At 42.2% G+C, this 24,285-nt stretch overlaps 1 protein-coding gene and 1 non-coding gene across 2 annotated transcripts in view; one reads left to right on the top strand and one right to left on the bottom strand.

Moving 5' to 3' along the window:
• Positions 1–24,285, top strand: part of PTPRB (protein tyrosine phosphatase receptor type B) — a 78,222-nt gene that overhangs the window by 36,995 nt on the left and 16,942 nt on the right. Inside the window, exons 11-23 of the mRNA XM_056847185.1 lie at positions 1,889–2,152; positions 2,931–3,194; positions 4,642–4,905; positions 5,252–5,515; positions 7,686–7,952; positions 11,491–11,754; positions 12,492–12,755; positions 16,240–16,521; positions 17,526–17,804; positions 19,238–19,387; positions 19,532–19,775; positions 22,595–22,701; positions 23,781–23,880. Coding sequence (XP_056703163.1) covers positions 1,889–2,152; positions 2,931–3,194; positions 4,642–4,905; positions 5,252–5,515; positions 7,686–7,952; positions 11,491–11,754; positions 12,492–12,755; positions 16,240–16,521; positions 17,526–17,804; positions 19,238–19,387; positions 19,532–19,775; positions 22,595–22,701; positions 23,781–23,880 — 3,013 coding nt within the window. The remainder of the gene's footprint in view (positions 1–1,888; positions 2,153–2,930; positions 3,195–4,641; positions 4,906–5,251; positions 5,516–7,685; positions 7,953–11,490; positions 11,755–12,491; positions 12,756–16,239; positions 16,522–17,525; positions 17,805–19,237; positions 19,388–19,531; positions 19,776–22,594; positions 22,702–23,780; positions 23,881–24,285) is intronic.
• TRNAM-CAU (transfer RNA methionine (anticodon CAU)) lies at positions 15,781–15,852 on the bottom strand. The gene has a single exon. It is a non-coding gene; the product is annotated as a tRNA-Met (tRNA).

The following is a 24,285-nucleotide window of genomic DNA, read 5'->3' as shown; positions in this document are numbered from 1 at the left end:
GCGGAGCCTGAGGAGGGCGGGGTTTGGGGAGGGGAGGGACTTTAGTGCCATAGAGTTCAATTGGCAAAGCGGCCATTTTTCTCCAGGCAATCTGATCTCTATCAGCTGGAGATCAGTTGAATTAGCAGATCTCCTGCTACTACCTGGCAGTTACTATAAATAGAAACACCTGTGCCACAGTTAATATAAATTGAAGAAAATGGCGGTACGAGGGCTCAAAGAAAACAACTATGTTGAATAAAGCAACTTAGTATAAAGGTATACAGGCATTGACCTTATGCCCAAACATAAACATGACATGTATTGTTACACAATCACAAATCAATATACAGTCACAAAATCACAAACCAATCCTCATAAATGGAAACCAAGGCACCCAGTTAGGGAACTCCCGCCCGGGAGCAAACAATAGTCCAAAGTAAAACCACCAGAGTGGAAACCTCCTCCCTCCCGGGATAATATAATAGTCCAACTGAAACAATAGTCCAAAGTAAAACCACCAGAGTGGAAACCTCCCCTCCCGGGAGAATATAATAATCCAACTGAAACCACCGGAATGGGAAGCTCCTGTCCAAGAGCAAATTATAAGTACGAAGCAGGGTCAAAAAGAAGAAGAAAATTGGAGAACGCGTGGCTAGTCATTGATGCACGTTTCAGAAGGCTTTCTTCAGCTCCAAAGGACTTGTCGGCAACAATAATGCTTTAAAATCCAATTGAAATTAAGCACGTTGTCCAGTTGACCGTCAGCTAAAATACTGCGTCTATGTGGAATTCAGGTGCGCAGGAAATTTCATGAAAGCGCTTTGGACTATTGTTTGCTCCCTGGCGGGAGTTCCCTAATTGGGTGCCTTGGTTTCCATTTATGGGGATTGGTTTGTGATGTTGTGACTGTATATTGATTTGTGATTGTGTAACAATACATGTCATGTTTATGTTTGGGCATAAGGTCAATGCCTGTATACCTTTATACTAAATTGCTTTATTCAACGTAGTTGTTTTCTTTGAGCCCTCGTGCCGCCACTACCTGGCAGTTGGCAACCCTAGGTGGGACCCAACCAGGTTTTTTGCTGTTGGGACCTGCTAGGCTCTATGGGACCTGCATGGATAAAAGCCATGTGGGTCTGGGGCTGTACTAAGGAGGAGAATTGGGCAAGACTCTGTGAAAAAGCTGGCTGGATCCTCTGCTTGCTGCAGGAGTTGTAAGCATGAACTTTGTTATATCTGAGGGGAGCAGTTACAATTATTTCCACTAGAGGGCAGGAAACTCCCAATAATTATACATCATTCTCATAATTCATTGCTGTAATAAACGTACTGTAGTTTTAATGCGCCATATGATTTCATGGTTATGTTACTCCTTGTGGTTATTTCATTTTGTTTGGCTTTGTTTATTTATTATATCTTTATTCTGCTTTTCAACTAAAATTGCTTCCCAACCAGCTGGTAAATTTTTTTTTTTAAGACAAATGTTACTTAAAATGGAAGCTCATGTTATTGGGAGAAGAGATTTTCAGCTGAACTGGATCCAGTTACAATGGAGGGATGCTTGGCTGCTTCTTGCCCTCTATCTGTTAACGGATGCAGATTGGTTTTGCTTTTTTGCATTCAGGGTAACAAGTAGCATCTAAATATAAGTTTTCAGTGGCCGGCAAAGCTCCATGTAATCTGCAACAATCTGATGATTCAGCAGCCTGCTTTTATACAAGCAACATCCTAGCAAATGTATTTCTTGTCTCATAAACGAGATGGGTAACGCATTAGCTTTTTTCATCGCCATCTAGAGCGAATGTATCCAAGCAGATTGCTTGGTCCATTCTATTATAATAGTAAGAGTGTGTGGTATAAGAAAACTTTCTGTAGATATACTTCTGATTGCTTTGTTGCATAGTTCCTTCCAGTGTAACCGGGGTAACAGTGAACAATTCAGGGCGCAGTGACTACCTGAGCGTTTCTTGGCTGCCGGCTACTGGAGATGTAGATAGCTATTTGGTAACGCTGTCTCATGAAGGAAAGACGCTTCAGACTCTCACCACTGCAAAATCTACCAGTGAATGTTCCTTCAACACCCTCGTTCCTGGGAGACTCTACAATGTGACAATAACTACAAAGAGCGGGAAATATGAAAAGCATTCCTTTAGTCAAGAGAGAACAGGTAAAGAGGAGAGAAGGATGTGCCTGTGCATGAGAGGTCATTAACACATATACACACACCATAGGGAGAGTAAAACGGTGGCCTAACTTCAATGGCCTCTGAAGTTAATGGAAAAAAAGTCAAATGAGTTTAAAAATACTTTATATGTCTAGAGGCTGATGTAAGGAAAGTTGACCTAAGAGGTAAAGAACCAAAAAAGACATTCAAAAATCAAATACAGTAATTAGTATTTTTCAGCAGTGTAATAATATGTGTACAAAAGTAGCTAAAAATAAGGTCATTAACAATGTGGTCCTAAGTAGAATTACACCATTCTAAGCCTGTTGACTTCAGCAGTGCATTCCTATGCAGGCTTACTCAGAATTAAGTAAATATGCATAGGATTGTAATTCCTCCAGAAACTACCTGCAGAAAGATTGTTCTCATTGCCCTTGAAGATAGGTGACAGTGAATTTGGCAAGAAAGTTGCTGTTGTTGGTATTCATATGTGTAAAGGGAATTGCACTATAGATTGCAAATCATTATTGTTACAAATGAGTACCATTGAATTACACAGTGTAATCGTCTGTACCCTATCCGAATGTTCTTCTGAATGGGCATCCCCATCCACACTGTGGACCAACTAATCACGTGTAACTGTGCACAACTAGAGCTCTGTATCAGAGCTGGGCCTCTCTGGCCTCACACTTCCATTTTCTTTCATGCATTAGCTTCAGCTTGCAGTGCACATTTATTGTTTCTGAAATCAGGACACTTAGAAGTGTGTTGTGTCTTTCAGTGCCTTCAAGCGTCCAGGGATTAACGGTGAGCAATTCTGCAAGAAGTGACTATTTAAAGGTGTCCTGGCTACATGCCACGGGAGACTATGATAATTATGAAGTGATCATCAAGCACAACAATGACTTCATCCAAACAAAAACCATCCCTAAGGAGAAAAACGAATGTGTGTTCACTAACCTGGTTCCAGGGCGGCTTTACAGTGTGACTGTTAGCACAAGGAGTGGAAAATATGAAACTAGTGAAAGGGCCAGTGGAAGAACAAGTAAGCAAACATGTTCTCAGAGTGACAACCCAAGATATTCAGTAGGAAGGAGACAGTATCTGCAAATATTTGAATGCTTTCTTTAAAAAGAGAAGCTTAATTGTTTAAAATATATGATTAAATTGGAACTGTGTGTCATAGAAGAAAAAGGGTGAATATTTTAGAAGAATTAAAATGGGTGTAAAAAATAGCTACCCTGATAAAATAAGTTTATGGTTAGGGGCTTCTGATGTACACATGGACCTCTCCCAAATATAAGGGTTCCCCATTAAGTCACACAGAGGGAGCAATTCTATATGAACTAAAGCAGTTGTGCATGCAGTTGTAAAAGGCCGACAGGAATATGTTGAGGGTCTTCTCAGTTAAAAGAAGTATAACTTTATTCAGAATAAATTAGCATGAAACAAAGGAAAGAGAATGGGGTTCATCATAGTCCTTCATAGCAGTTAATTCCAACCCATTGTAAGAACCGTAAGTAAACCCTGGCTTGGAACAGTTGCAGATTCTGGTACCCTTGAAAAGTTACCTGGAATGGATTTATAGGCATGGAGTCTTCCATGGATGGACAAAAATAAAAATATGTACAAGCAGAAATTCCATGTGGCCGTTACAGCTCGCACAGGTTCTGGATCAGCCCAGGACCCAGGGCTGGTGTGGTGTAGTGGTTAGAGGTTAAGAGTGTCATACTAGAACCTCAATGATACCTTGGAATATCTCACTTATTTGGAAGTTTATTGCTACAAGTCCTAGTGATATCAAGTATTTAACAAAAGTATTTAACTGAAGTATGTTTCTGAACTTAATCCAGTGTGTTTATGTTATTGATTGAATAATATATCAATATGTGTCACTGCGTTGATCACACAGTGTGCCTTGTGCGCACAACCCTTCTGCACGCTGAACGAATGTGCAAAGAGGGAGAATGGGCTCGAGTTGCCTGGCCTGGCCCCTGCCAGTGCATTTCACCAGCTTGTGACCATTCCGCCTGTGCACAGAGGAAATATCCACTAGCACACTCCCTTTCCATGGTCGGCAGTGTTTGGAATGCAGCATCCCCGATGATGACGAGGGAGCATATGCACAGACACAGCCTTCGCACGTTGACACCATGCCGGTGATCATGCTGAGGCAGGGGTAGGGTTGGCACGCTCATGCCTGCTTTCCCTTTCCGTGCATTCAGTCAACACGTGGAGGGGTTGCATATACAGGAACTGTATTTAAAGAAAGTAATGCGAACCTGTGGTGAGGGGATAACCCATACAAACCATATTCAAAAATAATTATTTGTGGCATACTGAAGTTTAATGAACGATTGCCCTAAAATATATCAATGCTTCCAATAAAACATTCTAATGGAGACATTTATTATTTTATTATTATACTATATGGCAATAATTACTGTTACTGGAAAAGTGTGCCTGACGCTGTTCTGTCATTCATTCCCCAGTTCCCGAATCCGTAAAGGATTTGACTCTTAGTGACAGAAGCACTGAAAATCTGCATGTTACTTGGTCCAAAGCTGATGGGGAAGTCGATCAATATGAGATTCAGCTTTTCTTCAGTGACAGGCAGGTTTTCCCACCCATTCGTCTTGAAAACACCTTTGAAGAGTTCCGTTTTACATCTCTAACTCCGGGACGCCTTTACAAAATTGTTGTGATGACAATAGCTGGAGAAACACAACGATCCACTTTCATAGAAGGATTGACAGGTTAGGCTTCTCCGTTTCTGTAGACAGCAAAAGGATGGGAAATTTTGTAGGACCCCATGCTATATATCTGTTTTGTAATTATCAACGTTTTGGAGAGTACGTTTCCCTTCTTCCCCCAATGAGTTTTTGCCATTAGAGCCTTCTTCTGTTGTGACATTCTGCTAAACTCTCTCTTCTGAAAAACTGTTGGTTACAAAATAACAAAATATAATCTTTTCTATATTGTGTAATGCAATCTGGCTTCCACAGTTTTGTTTGCTGCAGCTTTAGAAAATTAAGCGCTACGCTAAGAAAAAATATCTGTTGACTTCTTTGGCTGTTCACTTTGGCTATTTTCCCTCCTTAGTTCCAAGTGCTGTCAAAAATGTACATATTTCACCCAATGGAATGACCAACAGCTTGAAAGTGAATTGGACTCCTGGAGGAGGAGATGTTGATTCTTACACAGTCACAATACTCCATCATGATCATCCCCTTGATTCTCAGACAGTCTTCAAGCATGTGTATGAGCACACATTTAACAAACTAGAAGCAGGGGATCAATACAAGGTCATTGTACAGACTAACAGTGGCACCCTGCACAACAATTCAACAGCGCTTGGACGAACAAGTAAGTTTCTTCCTGAAAAAAGGGGACCATGTAGTCTGCTGCTGACCAAGTACTGAGGCACAAGGGTTAATTGCAGAGGCAGGCAATGGCAAACCAGCTCTCAACGTCTCTTGCCTTGAAAACCCTACAGGATCACCATAAGTTGGCTGCAACATGACAGCACTTTCCACCACCATTAGCAAAAAGCCCTGACCTGGATGGACTAGGCTGGTCTGATCTCATCAGATCTCAGACTAACAGTGCATTCCTAAGGAGAGTTACTCCAGTCTGAGCCCATTGAAATGAAATGAATGGGCTTAGACTGGAGTAACTCTCCTTAGGAATGCACTGTAAGTAGGGTCGGCCCTGGTTAGTACTTCTGGGGCCACTCAGTAAGTTTATGTCCAAATTCTTAACTGTTGGGTCCCTTGACATGTTTGTTGGTGTGACTGCCTGGAGTGGTCAGAGGTGTGGCCTTTTCATCTTGCAACAAATATGATTTAAAAATATAGCAATGATTCACATTCACATTAGACTCAGGTACATATAACATTTAAACGCCCAGGTAATTGAACAAAAACAGCAACTGAGAATGATTTAGTGGTCTGATATCTGAAGGGACAAGTTGTGTGCGTAAAGTGCCGTCAAGTCGCAGCCGACTTATGGTGACCCCTTTTGGGGTTTTCATGGCAAGAGACTAACAGAGGTGGTTTTGCCAGTGCCTTCCTCTGCACAGCAACCCTGGTATTCCTTGGTGGTCTCCCATCCAAATACTAACCAGGGCTGACCCTGCTTAGCTTCTGAGATCTGACTGGATCAGGCTAGCCTGAGCCATCCTGGTCAGGGTGAAGGGACAAGTTACTTCAATGCAAATTCTCTGTTCATAGCAAGGTTTGTATTATATTACTGAACCATGATTACTTTTTATAACAATGTTAAAAATTCAGAGAGTAAATCAGTGCTGAGATGGGCTTTTATTTGTATCCAAAGATTGCTCTTCAGAGTGAACCTACAGTGGTTTCATTTCTAGCAGTAAGAATCACTGGCAACTACAGTTGATAGTGCTCAACTGTAATCTCTGTGAGCTTTCCTCATTCTGCAAGTCCTGATTGCAGACAAGCAGTCATTTACATTTGATAAGCAACATTTATTTTTGGTTAAAGAGCTCTGCCCAGCTCCCCTCCCCACACACACACACACACACACACACCTGGAACCAGCCCTGTCAAAGGCGATTTGTTCAGGGCTGTTTCCCTCCCTGCAATCACCCCCACCGACTGCTTTGGGGCTTCCTTTTGATTATGCATGCCTTTCCCGACTGTCAGAGGTCGCCTCGTTTTCCCTGTGCATTTCTGCGCATTTTGCCCATGTTTTCTGGATGACGCTTTAGCTGGAATTCGGAAAATGCGGTCAGAACACATGGAAATGTGCAGGGAGCACAAGGAAACTTCTGATGGTCGGGAAAGGCATGCATAATCTAAAGGCAGCCCCAAAGCAGTCAGCGGGGGTGATTGCAGGGAACCAGCCCTGCATAAATGGCCAAAGAGACAAGAGACTCTTCCTTTCAGAACTTTAAAAAGAGCACTTCTATTGAGTTTTTTTTCAGAAAGTAAATGTATTTGCTTAATCAATGAATGATTAATCATTTAAACCCTTTAGTTCAATCTCAGCCCTAATATTTATAATATATTGGAGTGGGCAGTCTACCACACCTTTTCCACACCATCCCGCAGAAAATCTTCATAACAATCAGAATGGAGATTCAAGGTAGAACATGTGAAAAAAAGAAAGTCAAAATGACTGTCTTCCATTCTTTCTACATTACGGGGGTAGGAAATGATAACAGGTTGATTTGGCTGAGGTATCCAGGGATCAATCCATATACACATACACATTGCATATTGTGCTATCATTGCACTCTGGAAATCATTTTCTATTGGATTGTTTTGTCCACACAGGAAAATCCATTTGCAAAAGATTGCTATAGCACAATGATAGCGCCATACCCAACAGTGTGTGGATACAGACCATATGACCAAATTTGATTGAACCAAGGTCATACAAAAAAAGGTGTGTGATCTATAGATAAATAAAATTCAACAATGTTGTTTCCAACTAATTATTTAATAATTCTCACCATGCACAAGGAAATATTGCACGTGCCTCCTCACATTTAAATGATTGTTCCTAGTTCCTGCCCCTGTTCGGGAATTACACATGGACAACCTGTACAGCAGCCACTCACTGGTAGTAACCTGGCAGAGCGCCGCTGGCATAGCTGAACGATACGACATACTTCTGACCGAACAAGGCACCTTTCTGAGCAACAAATCAGAGCCCGCAACTGCTAAGCAGCACAAATTTGAAGATTTAACACCAGGCAAGAAATATAAAGTACAAGTGTTGACAGTCAGTGGCGGTCTTTTCAGCAGCCAGGCAGAAACTGAAGGCCGGACAGGTAATTTCAGCATTTTTATTAGAGGAACAGCAAGTAGCTGTAAACATCAAATATATTGGAAGACCTGCTTATTATTTAATCAAAGAGAATATCATCAGTATTTATGTAGTTCTTTTATATGTGAATGCTATTCTTTGCAATTAATTTTCTATCTAAAATAGAGTAATATACAATGGTTGAGGTCCTACACCATTGAATGACTGCCAAAATATCTATCATGACCTTCCTAAATCATTCCAGCTATAAGCCTTTGTTAGGCTCAGAAAACTGGTCTACTTTACTGCAGTCTGCAAATAACTTTAAAACATGGCATTCTCGTTCCATCAAACAATTCACTTGAAATTAATAGGAACTTTGCTTGAGACTAATGTTTGTGAGAATACTGTATATTAATTAATCTACAGTAACACATTTGGGTCATTTTCTCAGGTGATGCTTAAATAAGCATTTATTTTTCCCATATTTGTTATCTAAAAATAAAACCTACATTAATGACTCACAAATTTGCCATTCCTGTTGGCAAGCCATGAAAGAATTTGCCAGTATAGCGTGCCCAGCCCCATAACATTTATGCTATAGAGTCTTGCAAAGATCCATCTTGTCTCCCATGTTGTTTAACATCTACATGAAACTACTGGGAAAGATTGTATTGGGATTTGGTTTGGTGCCACCAATACGGGGGTGACACCCAGCTCTATTTCTCCCTATCATCAAAAGGTGAGTCAGTGGAAGTCCTGAACAGGTGCTTGGGGGACAGGTGTGGTAATGGAATGGAAGAGGGCCAGTAAACTGAGACTCAGTTCGGACAAGACTGTTCGGACAAGACTGTTGGCCAATGACAAAGCTGTTCAAGGACTGAGGGATCAGCCTATCCTGGAGGAGGTTGCACTCACCCCCCCCCCGGAAGAGCAGGTTTATTCTAGGGGGTGGTACTGCACACTGGCCTATTGTTGGATTCTCAGTGTTCTTCAGTGGCACTTAACACCATTTACCAAATTTGGCTGATGTGCCAGCTATGGTTGTTCTTTAAAAAGTGATCCATGCTCTGATCACATCCAGGTTAGATTACTCTAATTTGCTTTACTTGGGGCTGCCTTTGACAACCGTCTGGAAATTTCAATTGCTTTGTAACGTGGCGGACAGGTTATTGTGGGGGGACTGAATATAGGGACGGTATCACCCCTGTGCTGAAAGATTTACACTGGCTGCTGACATGTTTCCATGCACAATTCAAGGTCCTGGTTTTTACCTTTAAAGCCCTAAATGGGTAGGGGGGCAGGGCACTTAGAGCACTTGAAGGACCGCCTCCACCTGTATGGTTCAGCCTGTCAGCGAACATCTTCTTCTGAAGCCCTTCTCTCTGGGCCCCACATTCAGAGGTGAGGGCAGGTGGTGACCAGAGAGAGGGCTTTTTCAGTGGTGATGCTGGAATGTCCTCCCCTGTGATGCTGACTTAGTACCTACCTCACTTTTAGGTGCCAGGCTAAAATATTCCTTTTTACTCTGCTTTTAATTAAGGGTTTTTACCTCTTAAACATTTTATGGTCTGCTTCTGGCCTGAGGTTTATTTTATTTACATAGTTTTAGGCTGTTTGATGTGCATTTTATGCTGTTACAAGGGGGGATCATCAAGGACTTGCGGGGGGCATCACATTTCCCCCTATATTTCCCTCACCTACTATTTCCTCTTTCCCTTTCAGGGAAGCTCCCATGGCCTCTCCCCTTTTCTTCCTTCCTCCCTTCACTCCTTCCCATTTGTCAGCCAACCTACCTGTATTTGCACTTCTCTCTTCTGCTTGCCCTTCTTCTCTCTCTCTGCAGCTTATCCCAGGGAAAAGTCTGGCCAAGTTGCACAGTCACTGCTGGCACTGGGCTGAGCCAAATGGTGTGGTTACTACTGGCACTTGGCCAGGCCAAGTTGCATGTCAGGTGCTGCCACAAAGCCTACCTGCACAGTTAGGGTTGCCAGGTCCCTCTTCGCCACCGGCAGGAGGATTTTGGGGTGGAGCCTGAGGAGGGTGGGGTTTGGGGAGGGGAGGGACTTCAATGCCATAGAGTCCAATTGCCAAAGTGGCCATTTTCCCTATGTGCAGTGGCCACCACCAGGTTCAGTTGTGTGGTAGTTGTCACCACTCTGTCAGACTGGGCTCAGATTAGGGTTGCCAACCTCCAGGTACTAGCTGGAGATCTCCTGCTATTACAACCGATCTCCAGCCATTAGAGATCAATTCACCTGGAGAAAATGGCCTCTTTGGCAATTGGAGTCTATGGCATTGAAGTCCCTCCCTTCTCCAAACCCTGCCCTCCTCAGGCTCCACCCCAAAAACCTCCCGCCAATGGTGAAGAGGGACCTGGCAACCCTAGCTCAGATATATGGTGGCCACAATCACCAGACTAGCCCAAGTTGTGTAGTGAGTCTCTGGTGGTCGCTGCCAGGCCTGTCCACAGCAATTCCATTTCTAGAAGGGTACAAAACAGAGGGGGGAAACAGGACCTTTTCCAGTGTTGTTTTGGTCGGCAAAGATTTTTCTTTACAGAAATCAAGACTTGAAAGGCTCAGATTTATTATTGTGGTTGCATAGCAACCTCCAAAATGGCCACTGAGAGCTCAGTGGCTATTGATTTCTTATATCTACAGGCATTGTTTCTATTATTGAGGGGGTTTAATTCCACGATGTATATATTTTTAGATTTCAGATTTTTCTGCAAACTGAGTCTCCTTTCAGGTTTGTAGAGAAATCCTCCCATCTGTTTCTAGCTCCATTTTGCAGATCTGTTGCAAAAGGCAGAGTCTTTATGGTATGGTTTGGAACTGTGTATATTAAGTCCTTGCTTGTTTTAATGTTGTCAGCATGTTTTTAATGGCTTGTTTTAATGGTGTCAGTTTGCTTTAGTGATTCTTTAATGGTTTTGTTTTTAATGGTTGTTTTTACTGGTGTGATTTTGTTGTCTTTGTTGTAAGCCACTTTAGCAGTTCTCTAGAGAGGTGGTGTATACATTTTCTAAATAAATAGACAAGCCATATGTTAGTCTTTTTGTAAGCACGGTTTATGAACACATAAAGCTTCCTTGTACTGTCAGACCATTGGCCCATCTCTCTCAGTATTGTGTCTTCAGGAGAAAACGCCCCCCCCCCACCACCACCACAAATGATCTTACTCTGAGAAGGATCTTTCCCAACATTTGCTATCTAAATCCTTTAATGGGAGATGTCAGGAACTGAACCTGGCTGGGAGCTTTTTCAGGCAAAGCACATGAAGTTGCCTTATACTTAATTAGACCATCATCCTATCTAAGCCACATTGTCTACTCTGGCAGAGGGTCTTGAGTGGAGGGCTTTCACATCACCTACTACTTGATCCTTTTTAAACTGGAGATGCCAGAACCAAAGCAGATGCTGTGGCCTGTCCCAGTGCATGTGCTTTACCACTGAGCCATGACTGCTCCCCCAGTTCTAAGACTTGACAACCCACAATTTTCTTCCTTTTTTAACATACTAGAAAGGATGCAATACTTCCTCTTTTATCTCTGATTTCAGTTCCGGCGGCTGTCACGAATCTGAAGGTCACAGAAAGCACCACTGGGCGCCTGTCATTTAACTGGACTGCTTCTCAGGGAGAGCTGGACAAATATGATATTTTCCTGTACAATCCAGACAAGTCTCTTCAAGACAGAGTTTCAGGGGAACAAAGTCTCCAGCAGTACTCTTTCCAGAACTTAGTGCAAGGCCGGTTGTACAAAATGGTGATTGTTACCCACAGTGGCGAGCTCACTAATGAAACATCCATCCTTGGGAGGACAGGTAATGGATTAATGCATCAGCACCAAGATGGGCTTGAACAATTCTTGTCCACTTTGGGCGAAGCTACTAGTAAGGTTGCTAGTTCTCTAACTAGGTCATAATGAGCCCTATGCTATATGCAATATTCATGGAATAAGATTCAAGCTCCTGGGCTTCCCATTCTTTTCTGTGAGAGGACGTGTTTCATGTACAAGATAATTTCTCCTTTTGTTTCCAGTGCATTCCTGATTATAAAATAGGCTGCAGAAGCCATGTGGAGTTTAATTTGTGTTTTGGCACTATTAGACCACAGTAACTAAGGATACTTCCATGCATTTCAGAGTTGTGCTTGGGTCAGCCCAATATGAAAGTTACCTGAGTCAGCCTGATGATAACATGAGTGAAATCCAAGTAAATTAGCAGGGAAATTCACCGGCAATTTTTCCAAGGTGAATACTGTGTAAGTGCGCAAAACCATGTTTATGGTCTAGAAATGGCTCTTGGCACCTAAACAGTGATTGCAGGTATGAAAGGAGGTTTGTAACTTTCCATTTGAGAATTGTATTTAATTAGATACAATTTCCACTACCTGTTCCAATGGGGAGGATCAAAAGACAGGCAGATTATTTTCCTTTTGCCCATTTCTATTTTGTCTTCGTAAGGTGACCATAATTGATCTTCTCCTTTACACATCCTAATAACAAATGGTTGAGGATCCACAATAAATGGCCACTGACTCCTTTTTATGATTATTTTAGTTCCAGCTCCAGTTAACAGTCTCAGAGGATCCAATCGGAACAAGACAGAGAGTCTGTGGTTTAACTGGAGCCCTGCACTGGGAGATTTTGATCACTATGAATTAGATCTTTATAACCCAAATGGCTCACAGAAGGAAGCACATTTTGTTAAAAACGCGACAGAATGGTGTTTCCGGGGCTTAGTCCCTGGCAGAAAATATGCTCTTGTTGTTGTTACCCATAGTGGTAAGCTGACCAATACAGCCAACGCTGAAGGAAGAACTGGTAAGGAACTCAAGTTGCTTTCATTTTTGCCTTATTGTTGCCACAAGTTGCCATTTCCTACTGCCTGGCTACTTCAGCATTGAGAGAGAGATTTTATAATGACTGCTTAAGGACACAGGAATGTCCAGATGAGTCTGTACAGTTAGGGTTTTTCTAAGTCTCATTTCCTGTCTTTTGGGATCACAAGGAAATAGGAAACAACTAGATAATATGGTTTTGTTCCTTTTTAAAGGCCCTGTTAGTCAGGGCCATCCGTAGTTGCAATTTAATACAAATAAACCAGAAGGATAGAATGAATATTTTGTGCAAAATTCAGCATGCTGAGAATCTAGTCATTCTTTTTTGCTGACCATTCTCTCCTTTCTTTCTTTTTCTTTTTCTTTCTTTCCCCCCTTTTTTTGCTAAATCAGGAGTCTAGTAGCACCTTAAAGACTACCAAGATGTCTTCCAGCATAGGCTTTTGTAAGTCAGAACTCACTTCATCAGATGCACTGAAGTGTTCAGTCATTAGGCAGATGTATTTATACTCAACGCTGCAAACAAGAAAGGTGATACACTAAATATGTGGGCAGGGGTAGACTTGGCCAATAAACAACAGGGCGGCTCCCCCAGGGCCTGCAAAGGGGGCCCCCAACCACCCATGGCCCAATCCCCTCAATGAAAGGGGGGAAAGAATCAAAAGAGCAGGCTCCTCCCTCTGCCAGTCAAAACCATCCTGTGTGTGGCTCAGGCCATCTGCTCACAGCAATGGCCACTCATGCTTATCCCATCTGGGGCTAGGGTTGCCAGCTCTGGGTTGGGAAATTCCTGGAGATTTTGGGGGAGGAGCCTGAGGAGGGTGGGGTTTGGGGAGGGTAAACACTTTAATGGGATATAATGCCATAGAGTCTACCTTCCAAAGCAGCCTTTTTCTCCAGGGAAACTGATCTATGTCTCCTGGAGATCAGTTGTGAAAGCGGGAGGTCTCTACCCACCACCTGGAGGTTGCCAACCGTATCGGGGGCTCAGGCAGCTGACTCAGCAATGGCCTCTTTTTTCCACCCCACCTGAGGCTCAGGCAGCTGGTTCTCATGTACCTCAGACAGGGTGAGGGGTGCCCCTCCTTGGTCCTGGCAGATGGTAGCAACAGTGATTTGGGGGTCCCATACTGGCTTTTGCCAGTAACCTGTGATCACTAAGACTGCGCCTGTATGTGAGCAATACGTGGTGGAATCTTTGAACTCAGATAACTGATTGAATAAGATGTCCTATTGTCAGGGAATAGGTTATCTGTAACATGCTGCTCTTGCCCCCTATTTATGACTAGCAAAAATAATAATAATATTAAATAGGCCAATGAAATTGGTTCTTGTAGGTTATCCGGGCTGTGTGACCGTGGTCTTGGTATTTTCTTTCCTGACGTTTCTCCCGCAGCTGTGGCAGGCATCTTCAGAGGAGTAACGCTGAAGGACAGTGTCTCTCAGTGTCAAGTGTGTAGGAAGAGTAATATGTAGTCAGAAAGGGGGGGGTTGAGCTGAATCATTGTCCTGCAAAAAGTATCAAAGGTAATGTGCTAATCATTGTCCTGTAAGTATCAAGATAATGTGCTAATGAGGGTGTGGTATGTTAATATGGAACCATTGTATCCTGAAGTGATCTGTTAATGTGTGAAATCCAAAGCTAATCCGCATGGCTATTGTGGACTGTAGTCTTTGTTAGTCTGGAGGTTTTCAGGACAGGAAGCCAAGCCTTATTCATTCTTAAACTCTCTTCTTTTTTGTTAAAGTTAAATAACTTTAAAAGATCCAAATCCAAAGCTAATCCGCATGGCTATTGCGGACTGTAGTCCTTTGTTAGTCTGATGGTTTTCAAGACAGGAAGCCAAGCCTTATTCATTCTTAAACTCTCTTCTGTTAAAGTTAAATAACTTTAAAAGAAGAGAGTTTAAGAATGAATAAGGCTTGGCTTCCTGTCCTGAAAACCTCCAGACTAACAAAGACTACAGTCCACAATAGCCATGCGGATTAGCTTTGGATTTCACACATTAACAGATCACTTCAGGATACAATGGTTCCATATTAACATACCACACCCTCATTAGCACATTATCTTGATACTTACAGGACAATGATTAGCACATTACCTTTGATACTTTTTGCAGGACAATGATTCAGCTCAAACCCAACCCCTTTCTGACTATATATTACTCTTCCTACAGACTTGACACTGAGAGACACTGTCCTTCAGTGTTACTCCTCTGAAGATGCCTGCCACAGCTGCGGGCGAAACGTCAGGAAAGAAAATACCAAGACAACGGTCACACAGCCCGGATAACCTACAAGAACCAATGAACTCTGACCGTGAAAGCCTTCAACAATATTTTGAAGGCCAATGAAAGTTTGCTTGACATATACAACTTATGCAATCTGAAAAAAGATAATTTTTTTGTGCCATAGAATACCAAATCTGAACAGGCTCTCCAGCCAGAGTATGGGGGTGGGGGGTTAATTCTTCCATCCTAGCAAGATTCTACTAATCAAAACTGCCCCTCCCTCATGCACTTATTAGCCCTGGAAGGAGGAAAAGACAGGCACCTTCTCTTTGACAGTCTTTTTTTTCCTTTCCAGAGCTAATAGTATTGTGTGGGGAGGAGTTTCAGTTGGTGCAACCATTCAGACAGGAAGGGTTAAAATCTTCCTCCTTATCCTTGGCAATATAATTCTGATATGAACTGAGGCCCCACAAGGCAGCCATTAGTCTTTCAAAAAAAATGAAGGATCCACCCATGGATATACCAGTATCTCATCAGTTTTGGCCCAAAGAATTCTATTCGTGGGTTTCCAAAGCTTTGTTATCATTGCCTTAAACGATGGTAGTGTGAGCTATGAAATCCCCAAGAGCTCAGTAGGGCAATATAACACATGAAGCTGCCTTATACTGAATCAGACCCTTGGTCCATCAAAGTCAGTATTGTCTACTCAGACCAGCAGTGGCTCTCCAGCAGGTAGAGGTCTTTCACATCACCTACTTGCCTGGTTCCTTTAACTGGAGATGCCGGGGATTGAATCTGGGACCTTCTGCATATGAAGCAGATGCTCTACCACTGAGCCACAGCTCCTCCCAAAAATATATGTAGGCAGGACACTTTTTCTCAGCTTCAGCCTCCCCTTCATCAGCATCATGGAAATAATATTAACACATGGCAGATTTGTGGGTAAGGACTACAAGATAGTTTCAGAGGGTAGTAGAACAGCTATCTGATGAAGGTTTCTGAAGGTATCTGAAGAAAGGAGCATTGACTCTCAAAAAGCTTATACCCTGAAAATCTTGTTGGTCTCTAAAGTGCCACTGGGCTATAAGATAATGTATGAAACACATTGAACATTGTAATATGCTGTAAAATGCTATTATTATTATTATCATCATCATCATCATTTATGTGTCAGGTAAGCAAGTGAAACAGAATTATGTATTTTTCCTGTTTTGTTTTTTGCTTTCTCTACAGCACCAATCCCTCCGAATTCTGTATCATTTGCTGACGTCACAAATACCTCCTTATCCATCACATGGTTGGGGCCTCCTGACTGGACGGATTATGATGACTTTGAGTTGCAGTGGACCCCAAGAGATTCGCTCAGTGTCTTCAATCCTTACAGCAGCAGCAAATCCAAAGGGCGCATTGTGTATGGCCTCCACCCAGGACGACTGTATGACTTCAGTGTCATGAGCGTCAGTGGCCCCATTCGGAAAACTTACAGTGAATCACTGTCTGGAACCATGAGGACAAGTAAGGTCCCAGATTGAAGCTTAATACCTAGATCAGGTCATCGGCCTGTTTCCAACAACTCATTTCAAAGGCTTAAGAGCACTTACATTTTCTTAAGAGGAGGTGGAAATTTCCCCCTTCTCACTGCAGATCCCTGGCTTTACCTCCTATGCTGTTCCTGAGGGTCTCCTGGTCTCAGGAACAAAATCTGGGGAGACTCACTTGGCTTCAGGGAGAAAGGGGGAAATCAGCAGGAATTGCTGCTGTATGCTCAAGAAGCCTTACTGCTCTTAAGTATTCAGAATTGTGTGGGTAAAGATAGCCCTTGTTGAAGCAACCTGGTACTTTGGCTAAGTGTTGTTTATGTCTGGTATTAGATGCATTAATGGTTACATGGGAATACCTCTTTGCCTTTCTAGATCATGTTTCTGCAATACCTTATTTTACAGAAGAGCTCAGAGCTCACTCTAATTGATGACTGCAATCCAGCAGTATTAGTGAGACTCATAACCTAACCTATTTCAAAGAATTGTTGCAAAGATATATAAGGGGACAGCCCCATATATGCCACCCTGCACTTCTTGGAGAAGGGATGAGCCATAGATGTGGTAATTAAATAAACAGAGTGCCCTTGAGAAGCGCCCTGTCAGGCTCAGTTCGTCATCAGGTTCGTTATTCTGTAAAACAGGAATAACAGCTTTGTACTATAGGATGTTCTGAGGACAAACAAAGAGATACCATAAAGGTCTTTGCTGGTTTAGAAATGCTATCAAAACTATAAGTACCAGTAAATGTCAGACACTAATATCATAGGTTGAGTTCCAAGGAACTTAAGAAACTTGGTAATTATCTAATCAGCTTGCCCAAAGAAAAGATAGCATTGGAACCTTACTGTCTGAAATCATAATACCTTTTAAAACTAACTTTAGGTTTAATATCTTGGGATTCATTCTTGTACCACAAAGTAAGGACAAGATACCACTCAAAAAGTTCTTTTTCTATGCTACATCTGCTTTTCTTTGAAGGACCAGATAAGATACAAAGTTTGCACTGCCGACCACAGACGTCTACTGCCATTGCATGTTCCTGGGTCCCTCCTGACTCTGACTTCGATGGTTATAGCGTTGAGTGCAAGAAAATGGATACTGAGGAGATTGAATTCTCCAAAAGAATAGAGAGAGAGAAATCTGTTCTTAATATCATGACCCTGGTGCCTCACAAAAGATACTTGGTGTCCATCAAAGTGCAGTCAGCCGATATGACCAGTGAAGTGGTAGAAGACAGCACCATCACCATGATAGATCGTAAGTTTTTCTGCATAAACTAATTTGCAAGCATGGTGCAGTGGATAGGAAAATGGGGGGGAGCTTTCAGTGTGTGACAGAAGACTTTGAAATCAATGACGTGTGGTCAGAATGTAGAACATCTGCTTTGTTGCATTCAGTGCATAGTATAATACCTTGTGTGAGTTTCAAAGCACTGAGTGTATTTTTAATTGCTAAATGTTTCCTTGGCTCATGCTTGAAGAGTCGCAGACAGGTTTTATATTTTAATCTGTCAGCAAAACTCAATCATCTCTTTGCTTTTCACTTGCAAATGGATCTTTTCATCTTTTCCTCCTTTTATTTTGTTTTTGTTGACCCTTTCTTGCATCCTTTGTTGGCTTCCTGTAGCCCTCCAAACAAGATAGCTGGAGATACGTTCCTTCCTACAGTCATGAAGCAGGAGATCTAGCTTCTCTCAAGTCTTTCTCCCTTCTCTCAGGTGCACTTTTGCTTATTGCAGTGAGTGTTAAGGAGAATTGCTTCTCTGAATCTCCATCAGTTTAACCTTTTCCTCTTCATGGCAAATAACAAAAAAAGTTGTTAGTGGCAAATTACGGCTATTAGTTGAGCTGCTGTGATGTCATAGAAGGGCTGAACAGCTTAGGGCTAAAAATCTAAGTGCCATTTTCCCTATAGGTATTACAATAGGCATTCAGTCATCCATGAGTGTAGATGACTGGGGAAGGTAATGGCAAATCATCCCGTAAACATAGTCTGCCTAGCAAACCTTGGGATATGACGTCACCCAGTAAGTCAGTATTGACCTGGTGCTTGCACAGGGGACTACCTTTACCTTTTGCCATCCATGAGCATTGTGTTAAAGATGGCATGCTTTGTTGGTCAGCATGGGCTTTTGAATGGTATTTTGATGGTCCGTATCAGAGGAGCAGTTTGAGAGCCATTTGATGAAACCAAACAGGCAACACTTGCTGGTCAGATTTATAATAAACAACAAACCAGTTGGCAGACAATATGGCCAGTGGCTGATTGGAGGCCTCTATAATCCATGACCCAGTGACTAAACTGGATCATTGAGTGGCCCGCCAGAGCTCAGTAAATCTCCTGGTTTTGCTGCAGGCTTGGAACTGCAGAAAGACAGGGATCATCAGTCACCTGGCAGGTGAGCTGCACGCAATTTGGTTGGTGTGACAAGCTGTGCAGGGGTGAGGTGTTGGTAGGACCATTTGCAGTGCTATCTAAACCCATGGACGTCAGCGTCCAGAAGGGTGTAATTTAGGATCGCTCTGTTAATGTTGCTTATTGTCTGCCATTCTAGCTGGCTGGAAATTGGATCACAGAAAATGTATATTTCATATGCATACAGTTTCAGCATTAAGCATTGAGCTACCTGTTATTGCAGTTACTAACTGTACAGTGAATGGTTTTTGTAACCCAAGTGTTGCATCATCTAGGTCCTCCACCACCACCTCCACATATTCGAGTGAACAAAAAGGATACAATTATCACCAAATCTTCCATTCACTTCACTTTCAACTGCAGCTGGTTCAGCGATACCAATGGAGCTGTGAAATATTTTACTGTGGTTGTAAGAGAGGCTGATGGTATGTTTTCATGCATTAATTAATTTCATGCCTTTGTTATCATCTTCCACAACTGGTTGAGTCACTGTTAATTTCCATAAGATTTGCATCATTCTGATTGTAGTAATAGCATATTATTTCACTTTTCCCATTACTCCTTTCTAGACAATGAAGAACTGAAGCCAGAACAATCTCATCCTTTACCTTCTTACTTGGAATACAAACACAACAACTCCATCCAAGTCTATCAAACAGATTATTTTGCAAGTAAATGCACTGAAAACCTGGACACCAGTTCAAGGAGCTTTGACATTAAACTTGGAGCAGAGGTGGAAAATCTGGGAGGAAAATGTGATCCCAATCAGCAGAAATATTGTGATGGGCCACTCAAACCCAGAACTGCCTATAGGTTAGAGTTATTGTAGAAATCATGACACCAAAAATGTGGCATGTTATTTAGAACTATGCTCTCTAGGTACTGAAGCATTTATGCTGCTGTATATTAATAGCTCCAGCTTCATAATGTTATCTGTGCTTTACCATACCCATTTATAATATAATAATATACTTTACTGTGCCACACTGTCTCATAGGTAAAATCTGAACACATGTCTATGAATGCTGCAATCTGATGTATTGTGGGTACAGAGCTCTGTGAAGTGAGAGGCTGTGCCCCTTTCACACTGATGTATTACTCTGGTCCCTCCATGAAAAGTCTCAGGTCCCAAATCGTTCTGCATGGTGTCCTGGAATATGAAAATAGTAACACACTTATTGTGGATTATTCTGATACTGGGGACACAGTGGTTGGATCCAAGCTTCAGTCTCTGCTGGCAGAAGGACACTTCTGCCAGGGGCAATGGGGGGGGGGGTTCACATTGCATTCAGTGCTATTTCTACTTGTCCCCTGACCCATGAGTATGGCGTTCCAGAGGGCACAGTGGGATGAAGAAATATAGGGAAGCAGAAAGGTTCCATTCCACTTGCAGTACCTCTGATCCAATTCAATATACTTGACTGTTTCGCTGGGGTGAACACAATTGGCCAATGAAATCATGAGCTGGATTCCCCCCGCCCCCATTTTCTTTCCTGTTCAGGGATCTGTTCAATTGTTACATTCTGAACAGGAATCTCAGCCTGGTGTGACTCCCAGGTATGCACTTCTCTATGTCACATCAGGGAGACCCCACAAGTAAACAAATCAAAGCTGTGTTATGGTTATTTGACTACGGTGTCTCCATCCAATTTTTAAAAACATAGATCTTAGCAGAATTGGTCATCCTTGTACAAAAATTGTCTTGTGCAATGTGACCCTTAGAAACCTATAATAAATGTGTCTTCCTTGAGTCTTTTCTGTCCAATATTAACTTTTTCTCTGAAACCCTCCAGCTAGAAAAACAATCTCAAAACCATTACAAGTTAGTGGCTGTATCTTCCCTTAAAATACTGTTATGTTGTTTTCTTCCACAAATTTTGAATTGAATGAGCTTATCAAAAAGGGGCTATTTATCAGACTTTCTGAGCCAGCAAATAAGCATTTAGGATGAGTGCACTGGCTCCTTTGCCAACAGAGTATTAATAATGATGGAGAATTTTAGAATTAGAGTGCCAGTTCTTGAGAAAAACGGGCCAGCTGTTCCAATTGAATTAAGTAGCCAGCTGTGACTAGAAACATAAAATGCTAAAACAGAATGGGCACAAAACCTGCTGTCTAATAGTCTACCTAACCTAATATGCTTCTCTACAGCGCAACCCTAGGCAGAGCTACTGAAAACAATGCGCTTAGACTAGCATAAGGCTGCACGGGATTGCACAGCGAGACTCTTACACGTCTATGATTTACAGCTCTATAAATGGACCAGAATGTTTCCCCCTTCCCCTTTACTTCCCTTCCATGAGTCATTACAAGACTGTGACTACTACAATACATTTTCTCTAGCTGCATTCAAAAACCTTGTTTAACTCAGCTTGCATGAATATCACAGAAAATAAGTTTAAAAGTAGGAAACATACTGGGAACTAAAAGATGGACATGAATTAGGAAATTCTGCTTGGTATGACAAGGCAGAGGGAAAGGCTGCTTCCCCACCCCCACCCCTCCGACCTGCCGCTTGAGGCCCCACCTAACCTCAGTTCATTGAACAGGCAGCCATAGGGAACTTTTCTAAAAATTCTGTCAAATGGGAAGCTGGTATCCCGCTTATGATCTGTACATCCCACCCTCTAAACTGTGAATTACAAGTTAGTGAAGCATTGTTTTGGATTCAGAGGAGCGCTTCTATTCACAGAGAAAGATTCCTTTCATAAGAAAGGGAGCATCATTCTATCCAATTCCATAGTTTCGATGCAGATAAATACTCACCTAGAATATTGTGTTCCGTTTTGGGCACCACAATTTAAGAAAGGTGTAGACAAGCTGGAATGTGTCCAGAGGAGGGCAACAAAGATGGTGAGGGGTCTGCAGACCAAGTCCTATGAGGAAAGGTTGAAGGAGCTGGGTATGTTTAGCCTGAAGAGGAGAAGACTGAGAGGGGATATGATAACCATCTTCAAGTACTTGAAGGGCTGTCATATAGAGGATGATTCACAGTGGGTAGCCGTGTTAGTCTGTCTGCAGTAGTAGAAAAGGGCAAGAGTCCAGTAGCACCTTAAAGACTAACAAAAGTGAAAGCTCATACCCTACCAGAAAATATAGAGGATGGTGCCGAGTTGTTTTCTGTTGCCCCAGAAGGTCAGACCAGAACCAACGGGTTAAAATTAAATCAAAAGAGTTTCCATCTAGATATTAGGAAGAATTTTCTAACAGAGCGGTTCCTCAGTGGAACAGGCTTCCTCGGGAGGTGGTAAGCACTCCTTCCCTGGAGGTTTTTAAGCAAGAGGCTAGATGGCCATCTGTCAGCAATGCTGATTCTATGACCTTAGGCAGTTCATGAGAGGGAGGGCATCTTGGCCAACTTCTGGGCATGGAGTAGGGGTTGCTGGGTGTGTGTGGGGGAGGTAGTTGTGAAATTCCTATATTGTGCAGGGGGTTGGACTAGATGACCCTGGTGGTCCCTTCCAACTCTATGGTTCTATGTCTTTTTACTTGAGATGGAAAAAGTCAAAATCACCCAGGTATTATTAAGCAATAGTCAAAGTACAATGATAAAAGTAAGAGAAATGAATTAGAATTATACTACATGCCTCCCAGAGAGGTCTAATGTAAAAACACTTTCCTTCCTCTCCTAGGATCAGTATCCGGGCTTTCACTCAACTCTTTCGAGATGACCTGAAGGAACTCCCTGAACCACTATTCTCTGACACCTTTTTCTCCTTGCCAATCACAACTGAGTCAGGTTAGTTTTACCTCTTGGGATATTTGAAAGATGAACTTTGGCTGAAGACAGGTGAGACTAGGAAGGACTTTGCAGAGCTCGGCTAAGAGTTCTTGCTGTCACCAAATCCATCTAGGCAGAAAACTGTGACCCTTCTGTTTAATGAGAACCTGAAAAAATCATCAGTGCCTTCCTGATTTTAAGGCTACCCTATTAAAACATTTTTGGGGGGAAGCTGCTGTTGATAATCCTCTGAAGAGCTTTAGCTGCTGAAGCATGTGGAGTCTGCTTCTGCACAGAAGAGTGCAACACTAGTGATCTAAAATCCGCTCCATAGTTTAATTTCAGCAGTTCACCAGGACTTGGCCCCAGCAAGTGTTTCCAGTGCTAAGATCTACATGTGAAGAAATAGTGAAGGACAGTGTCTCTGAGCACATGCAGAGAATCTGTTCTGGATTATGTACATATGTATGTTGTGAATTCTGTGCATTCATTGGGAAATGTACATAAATGCTCGCAATCTGCACAACCATTCATGACCTTATATAGAATCGTGTCATCTACCTTGCAGATGCAAAAGCCCCCACAAGGCAAAGAAATGAAACTCCATCACCGTAGCTACAGTGCAGCGGTAAACCTGTTCAACAGCCAATCAGAGCAGATGGTTGACAGGCAAATGGACCAGACATTTGGCTCCCAGCTGATTACGGTTGTTGAACACAATATTTTTGCCTGCCAAACATGGTCACTGCAAAGGTTGCAGCAGCTCTATAAGACAGTGAGATAATGAATTGAGGGTTTTGCAGATTGCCCAGTTAACATACATAGCCTCTACGTGGATAATGTCAGTTGGCTAGTCAGTGTGCATTATCTCTGCTTGGGAAGTATGCACACTGCTTAGACAATGTACAGTTTATGTGGAAGCTATGCATGTTAGGCAATTTGCAACAATTAATCACATTGTCCAATATCTATGTGTGCATGTAGATCCTTGCTATTGGTATCATCAAAAAACTGTAAATCGGGAGGTAAGAATAGTGTATCATAGAATGAGCTTCCTTTAGCCTCAAAATCTATATCCAGATTATTTATTGTTTTAGAGCCCTTATTTGGAGTTATAGAAGGGGTGAGCGCTGGTTTATTCCTTATTATTATGATGGTGGCTGTCACCGCATTCCTGGTCTGCAGGCGAAAAGTAAAGTGAGTAGAGATTCATGTTTCTTTCTTTCTAGTACTAAAGGATAGATGGAAATTCATATACAGTGTGATATAAATTTCAGGGCATGTCAAAGAGATGTTTTAAATGTGGAAACTCATATTATGTTTTGAATACAAGATGCGTCAAGTGGAAAGCTGGAGCACACTGCAGCAAAATAGTTGTGTTGTGGTGGTTAATTCCTGAATTATTCTTGCAACAAACATAATGGCATGGTTCAGACATCACATATTCCATTAAATTACAATGAATTACTGTGATTGTCCAAATGCAGCCCATTTTACAAGCTGTAGTTAGTTAGAGTCCTTAAAACCAGGATCTAAAACCATGGTTTGACATTAGCAATGGTTAATATTATATTGCCTATTATATTAGGTGCTGTGGAACAC

The sequence above is a fragment of the Euleptes europaea genome, chromosome 3 (assembly GCF_029931775.1).
Source record: "Euleptes europaea isolate rEulEur1 chromosome 3, rEulEur1.hap1, whole genome shotgun sequence".
Lineage (NCBI taxonomy): Eukaryota > Metazoa > Chordata > Lepidosauria > Squamata > Sphaerodactylidae > Euleptes > Euleptes europaea.
The sequence above is the reverse complement of the archived record's forward strand: the minus strand, read 5'-3'. Positions and strand labels throughout refer to the sequence as shown.